Source organism: Lithobates pipiens, unplaced genomic scaffold (genome assembly GCF_037356315.1).
Source record: "Lithobates pipiens isolate NorthernLeopardFrog02 unplaced genomic scaffold, aLitPip1_a1.2 Scaffold_18, whole genome shotgun sequence".
NCBI classification, from domain to species: Eukaryota; Metazoa; Chordata; class Amphibia; order Anura; family Ranidae; genus Lithobates; species Lithobates pipiens.
In genome coordinates this window covers 604,344,646-604,365,928 of record NW_027507758.1, presented here as the reverse complement: position 1 = coordinate 604,365,928, position 21,283 = coordinate 604,344,646, and the positions used below count along the sequence as shown (strand labels likewise).

The window sequence follows — 21,283 nt, the reverse complement described above, 5'->3', positions numbered from 1 at the left end:
AAAGCATGCTTGGTATACTCAGTATGGCACCTAAGGGGTTAATCCTGCACATTGTGTAAAAAGGCTGTTTGATCCTGTCTTCTCTGATCCTCCCCTTCTTCCACTGTCCCCAATGCATCTCCTGATAAGACACAGCCTTTTGGAGTCACTCTGCCCATGCTCAGTTTGGTGTGTATTGCTTGTCAATGTAACTTCGGTGACAGCATGGTCACGGTGCTAGAGCACAAAAAAAGCACTAAATATATGTAACTGCACAGAATAAGGCCCACCTCTATCTCGTCCAATCAGAGAATGCTTTGCATTCAATGAGAAAATGCAAAGCATTCTCTGAATTGCACCTATGCCAAGCGGCCACCCTCCTGTATTCAGAATGCAGCAAGGCGACTACTCAGATCGACATTTGGAAGCTAGTGGAGATCACTGTAGTAAAGATGCCTATACAGCGATTTTGAGCTTCTAGAGAAGCCTTTCTCAACCTTTCAACACAGAGGAACCCTTGAAATAACTTTCTGGATTCGGGGAACCCCTGCTAATAATGACTATATCTATAACTCAGGTTACATTAGTGTGATGGTCAGTGGGAAGAATTCTCCTTAATGGGGGCGTTGCTAGGTGGCAAAAAAAAACAGGGGCTTCAGCCCGAAGTCCGAGCCCAGCACCGGGTAGTACCTACCTGACCCACACTGACCCACCCTGACCCACACTGACCTACCTGACCAGACTTCAGGCGTCGTCCTGCAGCTCTGCGGCGCACCCATCACACAGTATAGACTCCAGGCAGCCAGAGCCATGATGAGGAGAGCCGCCCGCCGAGTGGGGTCAGGATCTTCTGACAGTGGCGTGGCGGCTGCATTGTCATTCCTGCCTTCTGGAGCCTGCAGCACCTATGATGGACGGCACATCCCGCGGTCCCGGCATTGGTCCAGTGGGACGTCCATCAGCACAGCAGGCTCCAGAAGGCGGGACCTGCTATTACATTCGGCCGCGCTCAGTACCAGATTGGTCCCCGCACGGCGGTGCTCGTGGCCAATAACAGAACAGGGCCCACCCCGGGCTTTTTGGGGACCCACTCGGTGCTTCAGCCACTGTCGGACCCCCCCACCGCCGATGCCACCTTACACTTGTGGTCAAATGGAGGATTTACCCCCTTATTGAAAGCAAAAAAAAAAAAATCAATGGTGTCAGTGGGAACTTATCTGGGAGGCAGAAATTACCCATCACTCAAGGAACCCCTAGAAACCCTCTGGAGGAACCTAGAGTCCTGGTTGAGAAACCCTGTTCTAGAGGGATTTCACAGGTATGGTATATATACTGTACAAAGTTACATTGGTTTATGCTGGGATAATGTAATTAATATCCATACCTGGCATTCTTCTTTCAATTTATAAGGCACATTACAGGGAATTACCAGGCCACAAACAAGACAAACATTGCAAGTGCAGACGTTTGCTTCTATATATCATGTATTAAATGAAGGGTTTAAATAACACTTTATAGGAAGTCTTGTGCTCTTGTCTGCAGATAAGACAGAAGATGATGCAGACCGAGAAGCGCAGCTCTTGGAGATGAGACTTACTTTGACCGAAGAGAGGAACTCTGTCCTCGTCCCTTCAGCCGGAAGTGGGATTCCCGGATCGCCAGCAAATTGGTGAGCACAGGGTTGATCTGTTTTTTTGGTACTGTCATCTTATACAGCATTTCCCTCCTGGAGGCTTCATCCTTCTGTTATGTCACCAGTGCTCTGAAAGGCTAGTTTTACATTTCTTTCATCATGACTTCCATGCAGGACCAGGACAGGTTCAATCAGTACCCACGGCAAAGAGGTGGCACTGCGCTCCCACGTCCCCACTCCTAATGCATGCTATGTAAGCACCGTGTGCCCCTTCTCTGCCCCCTTACTCTACCTGTCGTAGCACAGGGGTTTAGTTTTCACACATTTGCAAATACATGCATAAGCTACAGGTCCCATCAAGGTACCCTGTTTACTGTAGTTCCTACCTCTAACATCTGAGTGTCCACAATGGGAGCACATGCATTTTAATGGATAGGCAGAGGGCAGGTGAGCCTGGAAGGAGCCCACCCTTCCTTAAAGGACCGGGCACACTGAAAACCCAGCACATAGCACTATGGCAGCAAAGTTGTCAGTGAGTTGCCAGACCAGTATAATCCAAAATAAAAACAAGTGGCTTGGAAGTTCAAGGAAGCAGAGAGCAGGAGCCATCAGCACTGAAAATTCTAAACTAATAGTGCTGGGGTAAAAGTTTTACCAAACAGCTTACTGGGAGTATTTATTGTATTCCAGTGCTGCTTCCTTGAACTTCCAGTCCGCACAGTAAATTAACAGTGGACGGTGCTGTCTCTGTTAGCTTGGAGAAGAGAGGAGGAGAGGGGTTTCCTTGCCATCCTAGTCTATGGTGCCAGTGGCATACCCACGGGGGGGAGCGGACCGCTACACACATTGGGGGGTGTCAACAGGAGCACTGGGGGGATCACCAGTCGTCCTACACCAGGCGGATCTGTCATCTCAGTAGGGGGGCCTGAAGGTAGAGAGGGGAGGACTCCCAAATCCTGTCCACTAATAAGCTAATCTCCTGTGCAGCTATTTAGGAGAAAAAAAACTTTTCTGGGCCTCCTGTGTTCAGTGGGGGCCGAGAGACAGAAAGCGGACAGAATCGCTTTCAGGTTTAGGCTGGTGTCACACCTATGCGAATTGGATGTGCAGAAACGCGGTGTGTCTTTGCCACCATTTCAGGGCCTAATTCAGGCAAAGAGTCTGCCCTGATTCATCCCTGAAATGGAGAACAGGGACGGACAGCGTTGCTGTGTGATCCGCACCCAGTTTAGGTGTGAACTGAGTCTTGGGTGGATTCATCCGCAGCAGCGTGTTACACAGTTCAAGTCCAGCCTCTTCTATATCGGTACACTGGTGCAGGCCGGGAGCACTGACTGCTGCAGCTTAATCCGCCTAAAGCTGAAAGTGATGAAATCGTCCGCTCTCTATCCCTCGGCCCCGCTGAACACAGGGGCCCTGGAGAAGTTTTTTTCCCAAACAGCTGCAGGGGGGGCGGCGGTGAACAATGCTGCATTTGAACTCAATACCAAGCACGTTTTGGAGTGACACATCTGAGGAGGCCCCCCATTGATGGGCACTGGTGAGGCTGTGCTGATGGGGCTGCATTGATGGGTACTGAGGAGGCTGCATTAATCATCCCTATGAAGGGCATTGCTATAGATTAGGGTACACTAGTGTTGCCCTCTGAGGGGTGAACCACAGTGGATCGCAGGCTGCAAGGAAGCATTATATTGCCTCCTCGCCATCTGGTTTAATCCCTAAAAACCTGCGCCACCTTTTAAGGGGGGGGGGGGGGGGGACAGATCCGCCCGGGTGCCAAATGCTCTAGGCATGCCCCTGTGTGTTTCTATTGATATACTCGGTGTAGGGAGCCACAGCTTTACTCCCTGCATGCAAGGGTGTCTCCATAGGATACTGCAACAGAAAGGAGCCACTCTGAAACGGGAAACCTGAAACAGCAGTCATGGCAACATAGGCAAGGAATAAAAGATGAAGACGCTGCATCCTAAATTAGCTGCTCAAAAACTGGGAGTTTTATTATCACTTTAAGCTATCCATATGTGCCTCGAATGTCTTTTATTCAGCCATGCTTTCAGAAAAAGCAGGATGCCCTTCAAACGAGATTTGAAGGTTCAAGTGTGTAAATTCGATTGAGAGCATCAAAACAAACAGTCTGAGAACTAGAAATGTTTACTATTAATAATATCAGTTTACAAATGACAACATAGAACAACTGATGCATTTCGGTGGTTTAAAGACCCCCCTTTTTTCAGGGTTACAAAAGAGATAAAAAAACATGTACATTACTATTACTATATTCTATTAACTGAACCAACATTGGAATGTATATGTGTTCACATCTGCCTAGTAGCCCTGAAGAAGGGTCTATAAGCCCTTTGAAATGCAACAGAAGTTCTGTCCTGTCATTTGTGAACCAACGTTGAAAGTTTTTAGACTTTCAGACTGTTCTCTTGGTGCTCTCGTTGGGCTTTATACCCATACTTTTCTTTTAAGATAGTCTCCTAAAAAAAAATATTAGATTGTCCTGAGTTTTGCCTGAAGTTGCTCTGCATTGAATTCCAATTGCTGTTTTCTGCTCACCTTTTCTACTGGACTAAGAAGCTAGTTAGGATGAGAAGGAGTTAGTGGTATGTTGTCATCTACTTTGTTGCAAAGATTTCAAACAAACTTCTTTCACATTGTCATTATGGGGTATTGTTTGTAGAATTTTGAGGAAAACAAAGAATTTAATCCATTTTGGAATAAGGATGTAACATAACAAAATGTGGAAAAAGTGAAGTGCTGTGAATACTTTCCGGATGCACTGTATGTTCCACCTGAAGGCTTGGTACCATTTAATAGGATGGTGACATAGTATATAGGAGTCAGTGGTACCTTATTAACCACTGTAAATGGTGCACAAAACCAATATCTCTGTAGTGATCAATACAAAAATGTGTGAAAAAAAAATGTTGACTCATATTAAACCATAATAAACTATTATTACCCTCTTTATGTTCCGTCTGAAGTCCCAGTACCATTAAATAGGAGGGTGACAAAGTATATAGGAGTCAGTGGTATCTTATCCCTTCTTTAAGTTCCACCTGAAACCCCAGTACCTTTTCATAGGAGGGTTACAAAGTGTATAGGAGTCGCGGTACCTTATTACCCTCTCTATGTGCCACCTGAAGCCTGGTATTATTTCATAGGAGAGTTACAAAGTGTATAGGAGTCATGGTACCTTATTACCCTCTCTATGTTCCACCTGAAACCCCAGTACTTTTTCATAGAAGGGTTACAAAGTGTATAGGAGTCGTGGTACCTTACCTCTCTATGTGCCACCTAAAGCCTGGTACTATTTCATAGGAGGGTTAGAAAGTGTATAGGAGTCATGGTACCTTATTACCTTCTCTATGTTCCACCTGAAGCCTGGCACTATTTCTTAGGAGGGTTACAAAGTGTATAGATAGGAGTCATGGTACCTTATTACCCTCTGTATGTTCCACCTTTTCCAGGAAATTTTAAGCTTCTTCCTATAAGCAAATAATTTCTTTGCGCTTAAAAGCACAAAAACAGCTGTCTTGTATAATGCCAGGAAAGCGCGCTTGTATATCTCCAAGTAACACAGACAGGTGCTGGTATCACGCTGAGCGTAGCAGAATTCTGCCATTGAATGCTCTACTGCTTTTATTTATACTGTGAACATGAATAAACAAAGGAAGGTGGTGGCTTCAGAATCAGCCAATCAGACACTTGTATTCTTTCAAAAGAACCAATCACACACGTGTATATATTCAAATAGAATTATAGTAGTGATGTGTGCAGACGGTCATGTGCGACAAAAGTGTCTCACAATTTGAACACTACGTACATGGCTCTGAACACGATCGTGTGCACACTTCCACTGCTACCAATGACGCGAGCCATACTCTATCATGGCTCAGTGGGCCATAATTTTGTATGGTTATGCTATGGTTCCCATGTACGCAGATCTGCTTACTAGGAGTGTAAATGCAGTTGCCATGAAGTGGCCAGTCCCTTGGTGAGGCATGAACAAACATCCTTAAAAGAGCAAACAGATCTGCCGTGTCCACAGGAAGGTTTCCGCAGCCAGTGGTCTTCCACCAACTTCTGTATGTGCGAACACACTGGCATAAGCGTATTACAGCAAAACTGACACTGGGGGACAGCTGACAACCAGGGCCATCTTTAAGGCAGGGCAAAAGGGGCAGCTGCCCTGGGCCCTGTCATTGTTGTGGGGCCCAAAGCAGCTGCCTCATACTTGCCAACTATCCTAGTTTAAATTCCCTTGTCCCTTGAAGTTTTAGTCCAGTGCTGTGTCACGTGTAAAGTGCTGGTACTAATGCTGCCCAGCTCTGCCCTATTGTGTACAGATGACTCACCTGCACACCCTATGTTTACATCTAAATAACCGGCATTCATATGTAAATATCGGCGGCATTACTAAGAAAACAGCTGCGGCTGGCGGCATTGATATGTAAATAAAGGTGGCATTCATATGTGTACATACTCCCCTGCAGTGAGGAGATGATGTGCTGTAACCTCTAGCAACCAATCGGTGAGCAGTATTACTGAACAGTAATCTCTAGAAACCAATTAACAAGCAGAAATCATTTGCTGTAACCTCTAGCAACTAATCGGTGAACTGCAATATGTGCTGTAACCTCTAGCAACCAGTCATTAAGTGGTAATGATATGCTGTAACCACTGGCAACCAATCGCAATTGCTGCCTGATCTGATACAGTAAACTGATTTTAAGTCTAGTTGCTATTTATTGTATGTCTCAGAGCAGGCGGAGAGTGAAATTGCATGGGGGGGGGTGGGGGCCCAAGAAAATTTATGTCCAGGGTCCAATCAATAGTAAAGACGGCCCTGCTGACAACATATATTAATAAAAATTTCCACAACACACCTGAAGCCCGGTATTATTTCATAGGAGGGTGACAAAGTGTATAGGAGTCCTGGTACCTTTATTACCTTCTATATGTTCCACCCGAAGCCCGGTACTATTTCATAGGCAGGTTACAATGTCTATAGGAGCCAAAGGTACCTTATTACCCTCTTTCATATTCCACCTAAAGCTCTAATACCATTTCATAGGAGTGTGACAAAGTGTATAGGAGTCAGCGGTACCTTGTCACCCCATCTATGCTCTACCTGTGGTCCCTGTACCATTTAATAGCAGGGTGACAGTGTATCGGTTCCACCTCACCCCTTCATGTTTCACCTGAAGCCCCGGTACCATTTTAATAGCAGGGTGACAAAGTGTGTATATATAATATAAGCATCAGTCAGCATTTTGTTCATGGCTTTGGCCACATCAAGACATCAGCTGGCTACCGGAGGGGAGGCTGCGATCTCAATCCTAAAATATTTCACACTTGATCAAAGTAATTCTGACCTTGTCCCGGAGATAAATCACATTTAAGTAGCCGTGCACTTAGGGTGCTCCCGTGTTAATTATCCAGCTCGCTCACTTAAAAGGAAGCGGCGATAAAACAGCAGCCCTCGTTTACGTTTGCCACCAGCATTAAACGCCTGGTTCCTTCCAGCCAGCCGGCAGCTCCGTGCAATTTTCCAGGCATTAAGAAACGGCAAATTAAAACCACAGCGAAACCCCGGCATTAATTATACATGAAAGGACAGAGGAGGTGAGTAATGCTACGCACAATTTAGTAGTAATAAACCAGCCGTCGCTGACATCCCGAATCAATTAGCAGGATATAATAATTACAAGGGGGAAAGATGTTGAAGCAATCGTATTCTTCTGGCCGGGCAGGCCTCGCAGTGTAGACCAGGGAGCGCGGAAAGGCAATTTGTATCCTTTTTAAAAGCTTGTTATTTTTTTACGCAAATATGTGAATGAAATGAAATCGCATTGCCAACCAAATAGCTGCATACATAAATGAAAAAAAAATATATAAAACATATATATTTATATAGTGTGTGTATAATATATATATATATATATATATATATATATATATATATATATATATATATTATAGATAGAGAGAGAGAGAGATCGAGATATAGCGATTATATAGATATAGAATTAAGTCAAAATAATCCTCTGCGCTACTATATGATAATTGTGATGAAATAGATTCTAATTGCATACAAGGAATTGATGCAATACCTAAGTGGATTCACAACTACACATGCATAGATAAGTCAGTAAGTGGTTTTGCACTATTCCATCCTCTATATAGATATACCATATATAAACAATGTGATGTTAGTACAAAATTTAAATAAATTATAAGTGATAAAAGTCCAATGGTGACTGAAAATCAAGTGTTCCAATATAATCTGTGTACAATCCTTCAATAACTTGTTCCAATATAGTGATCGATCCTCAATATAAACGTTCCCAGAGAGTCTATGCGCTGCCACCAACGCCTCTGTGCTCACAGAACTCTCGCCTCATATCCACAGAACATGAGCCTTGAATGCAAATTTAATAGAGATGGGCTGATCCCTCCTCCTAGCATCTCCTCCGCAAATCCTCACTCAGAAGAGCCAGGCTCACATGTGGGGGTGAAGTAAACAGACAAGCCTCCAATAATTTGTAAACGTTCCAAAACCATTTATTTCAAGATAAAATCTGCTTGCATCTAAGCACAATAAAAATCACTCAAATCGATAAAAACATCAGCGTTTCTGCCTCTCACATCAGCTCCGATCTGCTGCATCCTACAGCCACGCCCCACGAGTTACGTCATGTCGCATGACTTCTTCAGGGGGTGTGATGAAACGCGTAGTCCCACACTATGACAGTATTGGAGGCTTGTCTGTTTACTTCACCCCCACACGTGAGCCTCGATATTCTGAGTGAGGATTTGCGGAGGAGATTCTAGGAGGAGGGATTAGCCTATCTCTATTGAATTTTCATTCAAGGCTCATGTTCTGTGGATATATGATTTGAGAGTTCTGTGAGCACAGAGGTGTTGGTAGCAGCGCATAGACTCTCTGTGAACTTTTATGTTGAGGATCGATCACTAGATTGGAACAAGTTATTGAAGGATTGTACACGTTATATTATACGTTATATTGGAACACTTGATTTTCAGTCACCATTGGACTTTTATCACTGTTATAATTTATTAAATTTTTTACTAACATCACATTGTTTATATATGGTATATCTGTATAGAGGATGGAATTGCACAAAACCACTTACCTATATATATATATATATATATATATATATATATATATATATATATATACGCACACACTGGGGCGCCTCTTTTGCCACTAAAACAGCCTTGACCTGTCAAGGCATGGACTCCACTAGACCTCTGAAGGTATTCTGTGGTATCTTGCATCAAGTTGTCAGTAGCAGATCCTTTTAAGTCCTGTAAGTTGGGAGGTGAGGTCCCCATGAATCAGACTTGTTTTACTAGCACATCCCACAGATGATTGGATTGACAGCTGAAGAACTTGGGGGCAAGTACCTCAGCGATATCTTCTTCCATTGTTCCATGGTCCAGTTCTGGTGCTCGCGTGCCTATTGTAGGTGTTTTTTGTCTGTGGACACGGGTCAGCATGGGCATCCTGGCCGCTCTGCAGCTATACCGCCCCATCTGGGCGAGTCACTCCTGACGACTTCCAAATCTTGGAAATATCAAAAGGGATGATCTCATAAATAACGGGCTCCTGTTGTTCCGCCAATATCATACAAAAAAAAGGAAGGAATGAGATATCCACATAATGCAAAAATCTTTTACTTCAATAACCCATGTGTATACATACAAAAAGGGATCAAGCCAAGCAACTGTACAGTTTCAAGCAATACCATGCTCTTCCTCAAGCTATGGATGTCATTCATTTTTTTTTTTTTTTTTTGTATGTTACATCTGGGTGACTGCAGTTGTGAATGTTGTCAAACTGGAATTCAGTTTCACCTGCTTTATTTTATCATTGCAGGACTCCAGTTTCTGGAATGGAGACTCATATCCCCGTTATATTCCTGGATCTTAATGGTAGGTGACTGTTGGAGTTTTTAATGCCATACATAATACAATAATACAGTCTATTGTTTTTGAGGATGTGCTGAGCTGTGATCTCATGCAAATATTTGGTATAGTTGCCCAAAAGACTGACCATATTGGACCAGCATTTTTCATAGCAGCTAAGATCCTCTGGGCACTAAAATTCCCCTCCCCAAACCCTCAATGTTATCACCAATGTTCAGTTTTAACTAAAATTACAGGTACTCACAGCAGACATACAAACAACAACTTAGGCTGTAAAGAACCCTCAGCTCTGCCTTACAGAATCCAAATACAGGATTATATATGCCATGGCACTTGAAAAGACCAAAACACCTTCGCAGATAGAATAATCAAAAACACTAAAGTATGGCAACCATGAGTTGATAAATGCCTACTTTCAGGCTTTGACAGCATCCTTTAAATTACAGAGGGTCGTATGCACTTAAATATCAACTCGTCCAATCGCTGTACTCCTCTCCGACAATATCCGACCGATTCACAAACGAAAACACAGCTTTCTCCCATTCAGAGTCAAATGAACTGACACGTTCCTGGAATACCCACACTGGATCGGTATATAGCAGTATTCACAATTGAAACCATAATCGCCCACTCCCCCCTGCTGGAAACACCCCATTCTTCCCGGTCCTCCATTTCCTTCCTATCCTTTTCAGCTTCCTCAACCTCCCTATCCATATCGCCCTCCCCACCCTCCCTATCCATATCGCCCTCCCCACCCTCCCTATCCATATCACCTTTCCCACCCTCCCTATCCATATCACCCTCCCCACCCTCCCTATCCATATCACCCTCCCCACCCTCCCTATCCATATCACCCTCCCTATCCATATCACCCTCCCTATCCATATCACCCTCCCCACCCATATCACCCTCCCCACCCATATCACCCTCCCTACCCATATCACCCTCCCTATCCATATCACCCTCCCTATCCATATCACCCTCCCTATCCATATCACCCTCCCTATCCATATCACCCTCCCTATCCATATCACCCTCCCCACCCTCCCTATCCATATCACCCTCCCCACCCTCCCTATCCATATCACCCTCCCCACCCTCCCTATCAATATCACCCTCCCTATCCATATCACCCTCCCTATCCATATCACCCTCCCTATCCATATCACCCTCCCTATCCATATCACCCTCCCTATCCATATCACCTTTCCCACCCTCCCTATCCATATCACCCTCCCCACCCTCCCTATCCATATCACCCTCCCCACCCTCCCTATCCATATCACCCTCCCCATCCATATCACCCTCCCCATCCTCCCTATCCATATCACCCTCCCCACCCTCCCTATCCATATCACCCTCCCTATCCATATCACCCTCCCCACCCTCCCTATCCATATCACCCTCCCCACCCTCCCTATCCATATCACCCTCCCCACCCTCCCTATCCATATCACCCTCCCCACCCTCCCTATCCATATCACCCTCCCCACCCTCCCTATCCATATCACCCTCCCCACCCTCCCTATCCATATCACCCTCCCCACCCTCCCTATCCCTCCACCCTCCCTATTCCATATCACCCTCCCCACCCTCCTATCCATATCACCCTCCCCATCCATATCACCCTCCCCATCCTCCCTATCCATATCACCCTCCCCACCCTCCCTATCCATATCACCCTCCCCATCCATATCACCCTCCCCACCCTCCCTATCCATATCACCCTCCCACCCTCCCTATCCACATCACCCTCCCTATCCATATCACCCTCCCTATCCATATCACCCTCCCTATCCATATCACCCTCCCTATCCATATCACCCTCCCTATCCATATCACCCTCCCTATCCATATCAACCCTCCCCACCCTCCCTATCCATATCACCCTCCCCACCCTCCTATCCATATCACCCTCCCCACCCTCCCTATCCATATCACCCTCCCTATCCATATCACCCTCCCTATCCATATCACCCTCCCTATCCATATCACCCTCCCTATCCATATCACCCTCCCTATCCATATCACCCTCCCTATCCATATCCACCCTCCCTATCCATACACCCTCCCTATTCCATATCACCCTCCCTATCCATATCACCCTCCCCACCCTCCCTATCCATATCACCCTCCCCACCCTCCCTATCCATATCACCCTCCCCTCCATATCACCCTCCCTAACCTCATCACCCTCCCCATCCATATCACCCTCCCTAACCTCCCTATCCATATCACCCTCCCTAACCTCCCTATCCATATCACCCTCCCTACCCTCCCTATCCATATCACCCGCCCTACCCTCCCTACCCTCCCTATCCATATCACCCTCCCTACCCTCCCTACCCTCCCTATCCATATCACCCTCCCTATCCATATCACCCTCCCTACCCTCCCTATCCATATCACCCTCCCTATCCATATCACCCTCCCTACCCTCCCTATCCATATCACCCTCCCTATCCATATCACCCTCCCTATCCATATCACCCTCCTATCCATATCATCACCCTCCCCACCCTCCCTATCCATATCATCACCCTCCCCACCCTCCTATCCATATCATCACCCTCCCCACCCTCCCTATCCATATCAACCTCCCCACCCTCCTATCCATATCAACCTCCCCACCCTCCCTATCCATATCAACCTCCCCACCCTCCCTATCCATATCAACCTCCCCACCCTCCCTATCCATATCACCCTCCCTATCCATATCAACCCTCCCACCCTCCCTATCCATATCACCCTCCCCACGCTCCCTATCCATATCACCCTCCCCACGCTCCCTATCCATATCACCCTCCCCACCCTCCCTATCCATATCACCCTCCCTATCCATATCACCTTCCCTATCCATATCACCCTCCCTATCCATATCACCCTCCTATCCATAGCACCCTCCCTATCCATATCACCCTCCCTATCCATATCACCCTCCCTATCCATATCACCCTCCCTATCCATATCACCCTCTCCTATCCATATCACCCTCCCTATCCATATCAACCTCCCCACCCTCCCTATCCATATCAACCTCCCCACCCTTCCTATCCATATCAACCTCCCCACCCTCCCTATCCATATCACCCTCCCTATCCATATCACCCTCCCTATCCATATCATCACCCTCCCCACCCTCCCTATCCATATCAACCTCCCCACCCTCCCTATCCATATCAACCTCCCCACCCTCCCTATCCATATCAACCTCCCTATCCATATCACCCTCCCCACCCTCCCTATCCATATCAACCTCCCTATCCATATCACCCTCCCCACCCTCCCTATCCATATCACCCTCCCCACCCTCCCTATCCATATCACCCTCCCTATCCATAGCACCCTCCACTATCACCCTCCCTACCCTCCCTATCCATATCACCCTCCCTATCCATATCACCCTCCCTATCCACATCACCCTCCCTATCCATATCAACCTCCCCACCCTCCCTATCCATATCAACCTCCCTATCCATATCACCCTCCCCACCCTCCCTATCCATATCACCCTCCCCATCCATATCACCCTCCCCACCCTCCCTATCCATATCACCCTCCCCACCCTCCCTATCCACATCACCCTCCCTATCCATATCACCCTCCCTATCCATATCACCCTCCCTATCCATATCACCCTCCCTATCCATATCACCCTCCCTATCCATATCACCCTCCCTATCCATATCACCCTCCCTATCCATATCACCCTCCCTATCCATATCACCCTCCCTATCCATATCACCCTCCCTATCCATATCAACCTCCCCACCCTCCCTATCCATATCACCCTCCCCACCCTCCCTATCCAGATCACCCTCCCACCCTCCCTATCCATATCACCCTCCCTATCCATATCACCCTCCCTATCCATATCACCCTCCCTATCCATATCACCCTCCTATCCATATCACCCTCCCTATCCATATCACCCTCCTATCCATATCACCCCTCCTATCCATATCACCCTCCCTATCCATATCACCCTCCCTATCCATATCACCCTCCCTATCCATATCACCCTCCCACCCTCCCTATCCATATCACCCTCCCCACCCTCCCTATCCATAGCACCCGCCCATCCTTATCACCCTCCTAACCTCCCTATCCATATCACCCTCCTAAACCTCCCTATCCATATCACCCTCCCTACCCTCCCTATCCATATCACCCTCCCTACCCTCCCTACCCTCCCTATCCATATCACCCTCCCTACCCTCCCTATCCATATCACCCTCCCTATCCATATCACCCTCCCTACCCTCCTATCCATATCACCCTCCCTATCCATATCACCCTCCCTACCCCTCCCTATCCATATCACCCTCCCTATCCATATCACCCTCCCTATCCATATCATCACCCTCCCCACCCTCCCTATCCATATCATCACCCTCCCCACCCTCCCTATCCATACCATCACCCTCCCCACCCTCCCTATCCATATCATCAACCTCCCCACCCTCCCTATCCATATCAACCTCCCCACCCTCCCTATCCATATCAACCTCCCACCCTCCCTATCCATATCACCCTCCCTATCCATATCACCCTCCCCACCCTCCCTATCCATATCACCCTCCCCACGCTCCCTATCCATATCACCCTCCCCACGCTCCCTGAACCATTCACCCTCCCCACGCTCCCTATCCATATCACCCTCCCCACCCTCCCTATCCATATCACCCCTCCCTATCCATATCACCCTCCCTATCCATATCACCCTCCCTATCCATATCACCCTCCCTATCCATATCACCCTCCCATCCATATCACCCTCCCTATCCATATCACCCCTCCCTATCCATATCAACCTCCCACCCTCCCTATCCATATCAACCTCCCCACCCTTCCTATCCATATCAACCTCCCCACCCCTCCCTATCCATATCACCCTCCCTATCCATATCACCCCTCCCTATCCATATCATCACCCTCCCCACCCTCCCTATCCATATCAACCTCCCCACCCTCCCTATCCATATCAACCTCCCCACCCTCCCCTATCCATATCAACCTCCCCACCCTCCCTAATCCATATCAACCTCCCTATCCATATCACCCTCCCCACCCTCCCTATCCATATCAACCTCCCGTATCCTTAGCACCCTCCCCACCCTCCTATCCATAGCACCCTCCCACCTCCCTATCCATATCACCCTCCTATCCATATCACCCTCCCTACCCTCCTATCCATATCACCCTCCCTACCCTCCCTATCCATATCACCCTCCCTATCCATATCACCCTCCATTCCACATCACCCTCCCTATCCATATCAACCTCCCACCCTCCCTATCCAGAGCAACCTCCCTATCCATATCACCCTCCCACCCTCCCTATCCATTTCACCTCCCCCACCCTCCCTATCCATACACCCTCCCACCCTCCCTATCCATATCACCCTCCTACCCTCCCTATCCATATCACCCTCCCTACCCTCCCTATCCATATCACCCTCCCTATCCATATCACCCTCCTATCCATATCAACCTCCCCACCCTCCCTATCCATATCAACCTCCCCACCCTCCCTATCCATATCACCTCCCCACCCTCCCTATCCATATCAACTCCCCACCCTCCCTATCCATATCAACCTCCCTATCCATATCACCCTCCCTATCCATATCACCCCTCCTATCCACATCACCCTCTCTATCCATATCAACCTCCCCACCCTCCCTATCCATATCACCCTCCCCACCCTCCCTATCCATATCACCCTCCCCACCCTCCCTATCCATATCACCCTCCCTACCCTCCCTATCCATATCACCCTCCCTACCCTCCCTATCCATATCACCCTCCCTACCCTCCCTATCCATATCACCCTCCCTATCCATATCACCCTCCCTATCCATATCACCCTCCCTATCCATATCACCCTCCCTATCCATATCAACCTCCCCACCCTCCCTATCCATATCAACCTCCCCACCCTCCCTATCCATATCAACCTCCCCACCCTCCCTATCCATATCACCCTCCCTATCCATATCACCCTCCCTATCCATATCACCCTCCCTATCCATATCACCCTCCCTATCCATATCACCCTCCCTATCCATATCACCCTCCCTATCCATATCACCCTCCCTATCCATATCACCCTCCCTATCCATATCACCCTCCCTATCCATATCACCCTCCCTATCCATATCACCCTCCCTATCCATATCACCCTCCCTATCCATATCACCCTCCCTATCCATATCACCCTCCCTATCCATATCACCCTCCCTATCCATATCACCCTCCCTATCCATATCACCCTCCCTATCCATATCACCCTCCCTATCCATATCACCCTCCCTATCCATATCACCCTCCCTATCCATATCACCCTCCCCATCCATATCACCCTCCCCACCCTCCCTATCCATATCACCCTCCCTATCCATATCACCCTCCCCACCCTCCCTATCCATATCACCCTCCCTATCCATATCACCCTCCCTATCCATATCACCCTCCCTATCCATATCACCCTCCCTATCCATATCACCCTCCCCACCCTCCCTATCCATATCGCCCTCCCCACCCTCCCTATCCATATCGCCCTCCCACCCTCCCTATCCATATCACCCTCCCACCCTCCCTATCCATATCACCCTCCCCACCCTCCCTATCCATATCATCCTTCCCACCCTCCCTATCCATATCATCCTTCCCACCCTCCCTATCCATATCATCCTTCCCACCCTCCCTATCCATATCATCCTTCCCACCCTCCCTATCCATATCATCCTTCATATCACCCTCCTCACCCTCTCTATCCATATCTCCCTCCTCACCCTCTCTATCCATATCGCCCTCCTCACCCTCTCTATCCATATCGCCCTCCTCACCCTCTCTATCCATATCGCCCTCTCTATCCATATCGCCCTCTCTATCCATATCGCCCTCTCTATCCATATCGCCCTCTCTATCCATATCGCCCTCTCTATCCATATCGCCCTCTCTATCCATATCGCCCTCTCTATCCATATCGCCCTCTCAGAACTAGTGTCCTCATTGGAAGATTTTTCTCAGTTTCTGTTCTGGGATTTTTTTTCCTTTTATTCCCAGGGTAACCAGGACAAATGAGGAGGTGAATATCCCTAATGGGGGGTTCAGACAGCAATAACAACCTGACAGGTGTTCTAGTCCCTCTTCACTATCCAAAACTAAAAAGTTAAGTTCTATGGTAAACCCCGTTTTTGAAAATGAAACGAAACGATTGAACAAGAAATACAGGAGGTGCCAGTGCCGACCTGCTTCATGATTCTGTTTCTGTTTCGGCTTCACTACCTACCAGGTCCATAACTGGGCTGGTGAAGTCTGAAAAATACTCACACAATACTCTGTGTTTTTAAATCAAGGATCTTGATTTATTTATTGATTATTTTGATTGATTTTTATCTCGATAAATCTCAGAGTTTGAAGAACCAAGGTAGCATTGGTAGCTTTTGTATTTCTGTCCTCCAAAGGTTCCTTCTAAAAAATTTGTTGGGGCTTGTGCTCATCCACATGCATTCCACATTTTGCAGAATACTTATACGCTCATGCCCTTCCCCATCCCAGCAGGCATACTAAATATGGGGTACATTACATCGCATACTGTTTGTGGAAGGTTTGCTCCATCCTAGTTGATCACTTCCACATGTCAGTAGGCCACAGGCTTTGCATAAGTGTTTGTGTGCATAAGCCAAAAATAGAACCTTTTTTAGCAATTGTGATAAATTCTAAAGCTGCAAATTGCTTTGCTGTCCATGCAGTTTACTGTCCATGCATGTGCTGCTTTAAAGTGAACCTGTACTTTGCAGATTCACTGTAAGCCCCAGCAGATTATTTTCCATTCACTCCCCTGCTACTCATTTCAGTACTGAGAGAGAGAGGGAAGCCCTTTGAAATCCCTATGAAAGATAATTGCCATGTATGGAATTTAAAGTAAGCATCTACATTTTTTTTTTACCTGCAATTTTTTAAGTTGGTGTTTGAGTCCTTTTAAAGTTCTTAAGAGGTCAGCAAGACTCCCTGTGTCTGTGCCTGGTTCCACCATTGCCAGTTATGACATGCTGGGGAAGGAGAGTGGCCCCATACAGCCCCTAGTTTGTTGCTTTTTCATATGTATGTTAGATGCATGAGTACAGTATGGGGGAAATACATCTGAATGGGTCTTTGGGGACTGGGTTCCATAGCAATGACCACCGCACTGGACCTTTATAGCACACTACAGCTAACAACGCATTGCACCAAGTGCTAAGGTGAGCAACCGAGTCAGGATCCAGTGCCCAAAGCAACTCTACAGGCTGTCCTTGTTGTGTGGTGTCTGGGTACATCTCCCAAGGCTTTACCCAAGTTGCACCAATGTGGAAACACTACTTCTGTGTACAGTGAGGGTTGATTGAAGAATTGGAAGATAAAATATTAAATCGATGAAGTTTGTTTCTCCAGGAAGGAGAAGAGGTTCATCCCCTACAGACAGCAAAAAACTGAGGACTTATGGAGTGGGGGTGGGTTATAAGGTAGGCACTCCAAGGGGTTTGGTCCTCCAAAGCTTGCCAGTGTCCAATCACGTGAAGGTACCAGCCTATAGCCCATGGTGTTTGAATAAGTTGCCTGTGCCCTGTACTGTACTCTAAGACAGGGCTGCCCAACCTTTTGAAGAGCGAGGGCCACTTAAGTGAATTGGTAACTGGTCGCGGGCCACAATGAGTGGAGCGGGAGGATGACGACAGGTCCGTGTCCACAGACACAGCCCACTCTACTCTATGGGCCCTCTGATCCAATCCGATTCATCTAGACGGAAGGGGCAGATCCCTTTCTATTTTTTTTTTTTAGGTAGGCGGGTGTAAACAGACACAAGTCCGTTTACATTTGCTGCTCCATAGAGGTGAATAGTAAGTCCAATTGGGTCTGACCAATCATGTGAAAGGGGCCTAAGGCTGCTTTCCAACTGACACGCTGCTATTTGCCCAAAGCGTGGGTGCAGCGCAGTGAACCTGTGGATTTTCTGCGGGTTAGCTGCACTTTGCTATAAACTTCTATTATATCCTGCAGGTGGTGGCGCACCTGCAGGATATATCTGAAGGCGCAACAAACCCGCACCTGCAGGATATATCTGAAGGCGCAACAAACCCGCACCTGCAGGATATATCTGAAGGCGCAACAAACCCGCACCTGCAGGATATATCTGAAGGCGCAACAAACCCGCACCTGCAGGATATATCTGAAGGCGCAACAAACCCGCAGGTAATAACAGATGTCTATGGCTCAATGCAGGAAACCCGTAGGTGCACTGCACCTGCGGATCAGTTTGAAAGCAGCCCAGTAACCACTTAAAAACAGATATATCCATATATACTGTGAATTTAGTAGTAAACTTACCTTTAATAACCATCTTCCATTCTGGTATCGCTGGCTGTTGCTGTCCCAGGCGGAGTGCATTTGGTATCACTATACAAGAAGCATTGGCTTATGTGGCTCTGCTCCGCAGCCACTTGCTTCCACTACCAGTGGCTTCATTCACAAAATTGCTGTTTTGGGATGGCTGGTCGGCAACCTGTGATCTGGGCTTGCCAACCTGCCATCTTAGAGCAGGAGGTCGAGGGCCACATCAGAGGGCTCCACGGGCCACATGTGGCCCCCGGGCCACTGGTTGGGCACCCCTGCTCTAAGATATGGAATTTACAGGTAAGTCAATACTCGGTTTCCCATTGAGGTTGTATTCCTGACTATACACAAGGGTCCTATTATGGTACAAGTTCAGGCCTCATACACATGAACGTAGAGGCTGCAAAGTCTTTTAGCGTGAAATCCCCAATGCTTTCCTTCACCCGGATTGCTGCATACAGCCATCCATCTGCAAAATGCCAATGGGCTGATGTACGCGCTCTTGTCTCCCCCTGGGCTTGAGAAAGCACCAGGGATTTTACACTAGAGGGGTTTGCAGCCCATTCATCTATTCTAGCACAGCCTTTACAATACAGAGGAACCTTTGAATACATTTCCTGTCTCAAAGAACACCTTCTAAAAATGACTATCTACAACTCATGATACATTAGTGTGATGATCAGTGAGAAGAATGCTCATTACACTTGTGATCATTGGGATGAGTTACCCCCTTACGGAAACCCCTTAGCAACCTGTGGAGAAACCCTAGGGTTCCATAGAACCCTGGTTGAGGAAACCCCAGACTAAGACGTCAATGTGCTTGAGGCCCTTCATGCAAATAGTATTCTTTGTGGAGTCATTCTATAACACTGGAAGGCAGCAGGAATAATCACAGAAATAATCGTTTCATTTTTATATGTTGCAGCGGATGATTTTAGCTCGCAGGATAATCTGGATGAACCAGAGGCAGCCGGATGGGACGCCACTCTCACCAACGAAGAGGAAGACGAATTCTTTGATCTGCAGATCGTCAAAAACCATGAAAACGAGGTTTGCATCAGAGCATTTTCGTTTTTCTAAGCTGTCAACATCATCTCTACGAAGGATCAGCATAATAACGACTTTTATCTTTGCATTGCCCTATTTTGCGGCTGATGTTTTTTTTTATGCTTGTTCATGTTTCGAAACGCAATATTTTTTTTGTTATAATTCAGTAAAATATAAAAAGCAAAATGGTGAAAAGTTGACGAATTGGCATACAAAATTCTGAAATGTTGCAAAAAAAAAAGATTTCTGTGTGCTTTGTGTTTTATGTTTGGTTTAGAGTTCAAATGAAAAGCTGCCTTGAGAGGCTTTGTAAATAGACTAGATGGCATTGTGGAAAGGAAAGTCATGGTATCCCTTGTACTAGTTGGTCACTTTTAAACAGACTTGATTAAAGTGACTTCTTCCATGCTAAATGGGTGTCGGGAACATATGCCATTACTTTTTAGTGGGGCTTGGAAAGCGGTTAACCTACCAGCCTGCCACCTCTGATCAGGGTGGCAGAAGGCATTACAAAGCTGAATATAGTCATAGATGCTTTCCTGGGCTTAACAAGTCATATGACACATTTGAGGGGAGAAATGGGAGAACTTCCCTTACTTTGCCAGGTGTCATTAAATATGAGGTCTGTATGTGCATGTCATGGCGGAAGGGGGAAATTTGTGCTGGGGGTAGTTTTGAGGAAGTGGTGGGTGTTTGTATTAGAAGGGTGTTTTTTTTTCATTTTTTTTTTTTCATAGTAAGGTTGAATAAAGACACCAGTCCATCCAGTTCAACCTTTTGCGAGGGAGAGAAACGTGTATTAGTTACTCCTGACCTCTGCATTGTGTGTAACATGCTATTGACCTCTGCACTGTACATTACATACTACTAACCAGAGCTCTGCTTCGCTTACTCCTGATCCCTGAACTTCGCATTACACGCTACTGACCTTTTGATCTCTGTTACTTACTTCTGTCTCCTGTGCTCTTGGTTGCATACTACTGACTTTTGAACTATGCTTTAATTACTTTTGATCCCTGCACTTAGCCCTGTGTTCTACTAAACTTTGATCTCTGCATTACTTACTGTACATCGGATGACTTCTTTCTGCTACTGAACTCCTCATTACCTACTTCTGACCCCTGCACTCTGTATTACATACTACTGACATCTGATCCCTGCATTACTTGCTTCTGACTCCTCTGCACTCTGTGTTACATACTACTGACCTTTGATCCCTGCTACCTGCTTCTGAACACCACTACACTCTGTGTTACATACTACTGACCTTTGAACTTCAATT

The 21,283-nt window shown here is 46.9% G+C and overlaps 1 protein-coding gene across 1 annotated transcript in view; it reads left to right on the top strand.

Moving 5' to 3' along the window:
- KIF13B (kinesin family member 13B) overlaps positions 1-21,283 on the top strand; it is a gene marked incomplete in the record, with an annotated part of 350,254 nt that overhangs the window by 249,959 nt on the left and 79,012 nt on the right. The window contains 3 exon segments of the mRNA XM_077489267.1: positions 1,522-1,648; positions 9,528-9,583; positions 19,880-20,004. Coding sequence (XP_077345393.1) covers positions 1,522-1,648; positions 9,528-9,583; positions 19,880-20,004 — 308 coding nt within the window.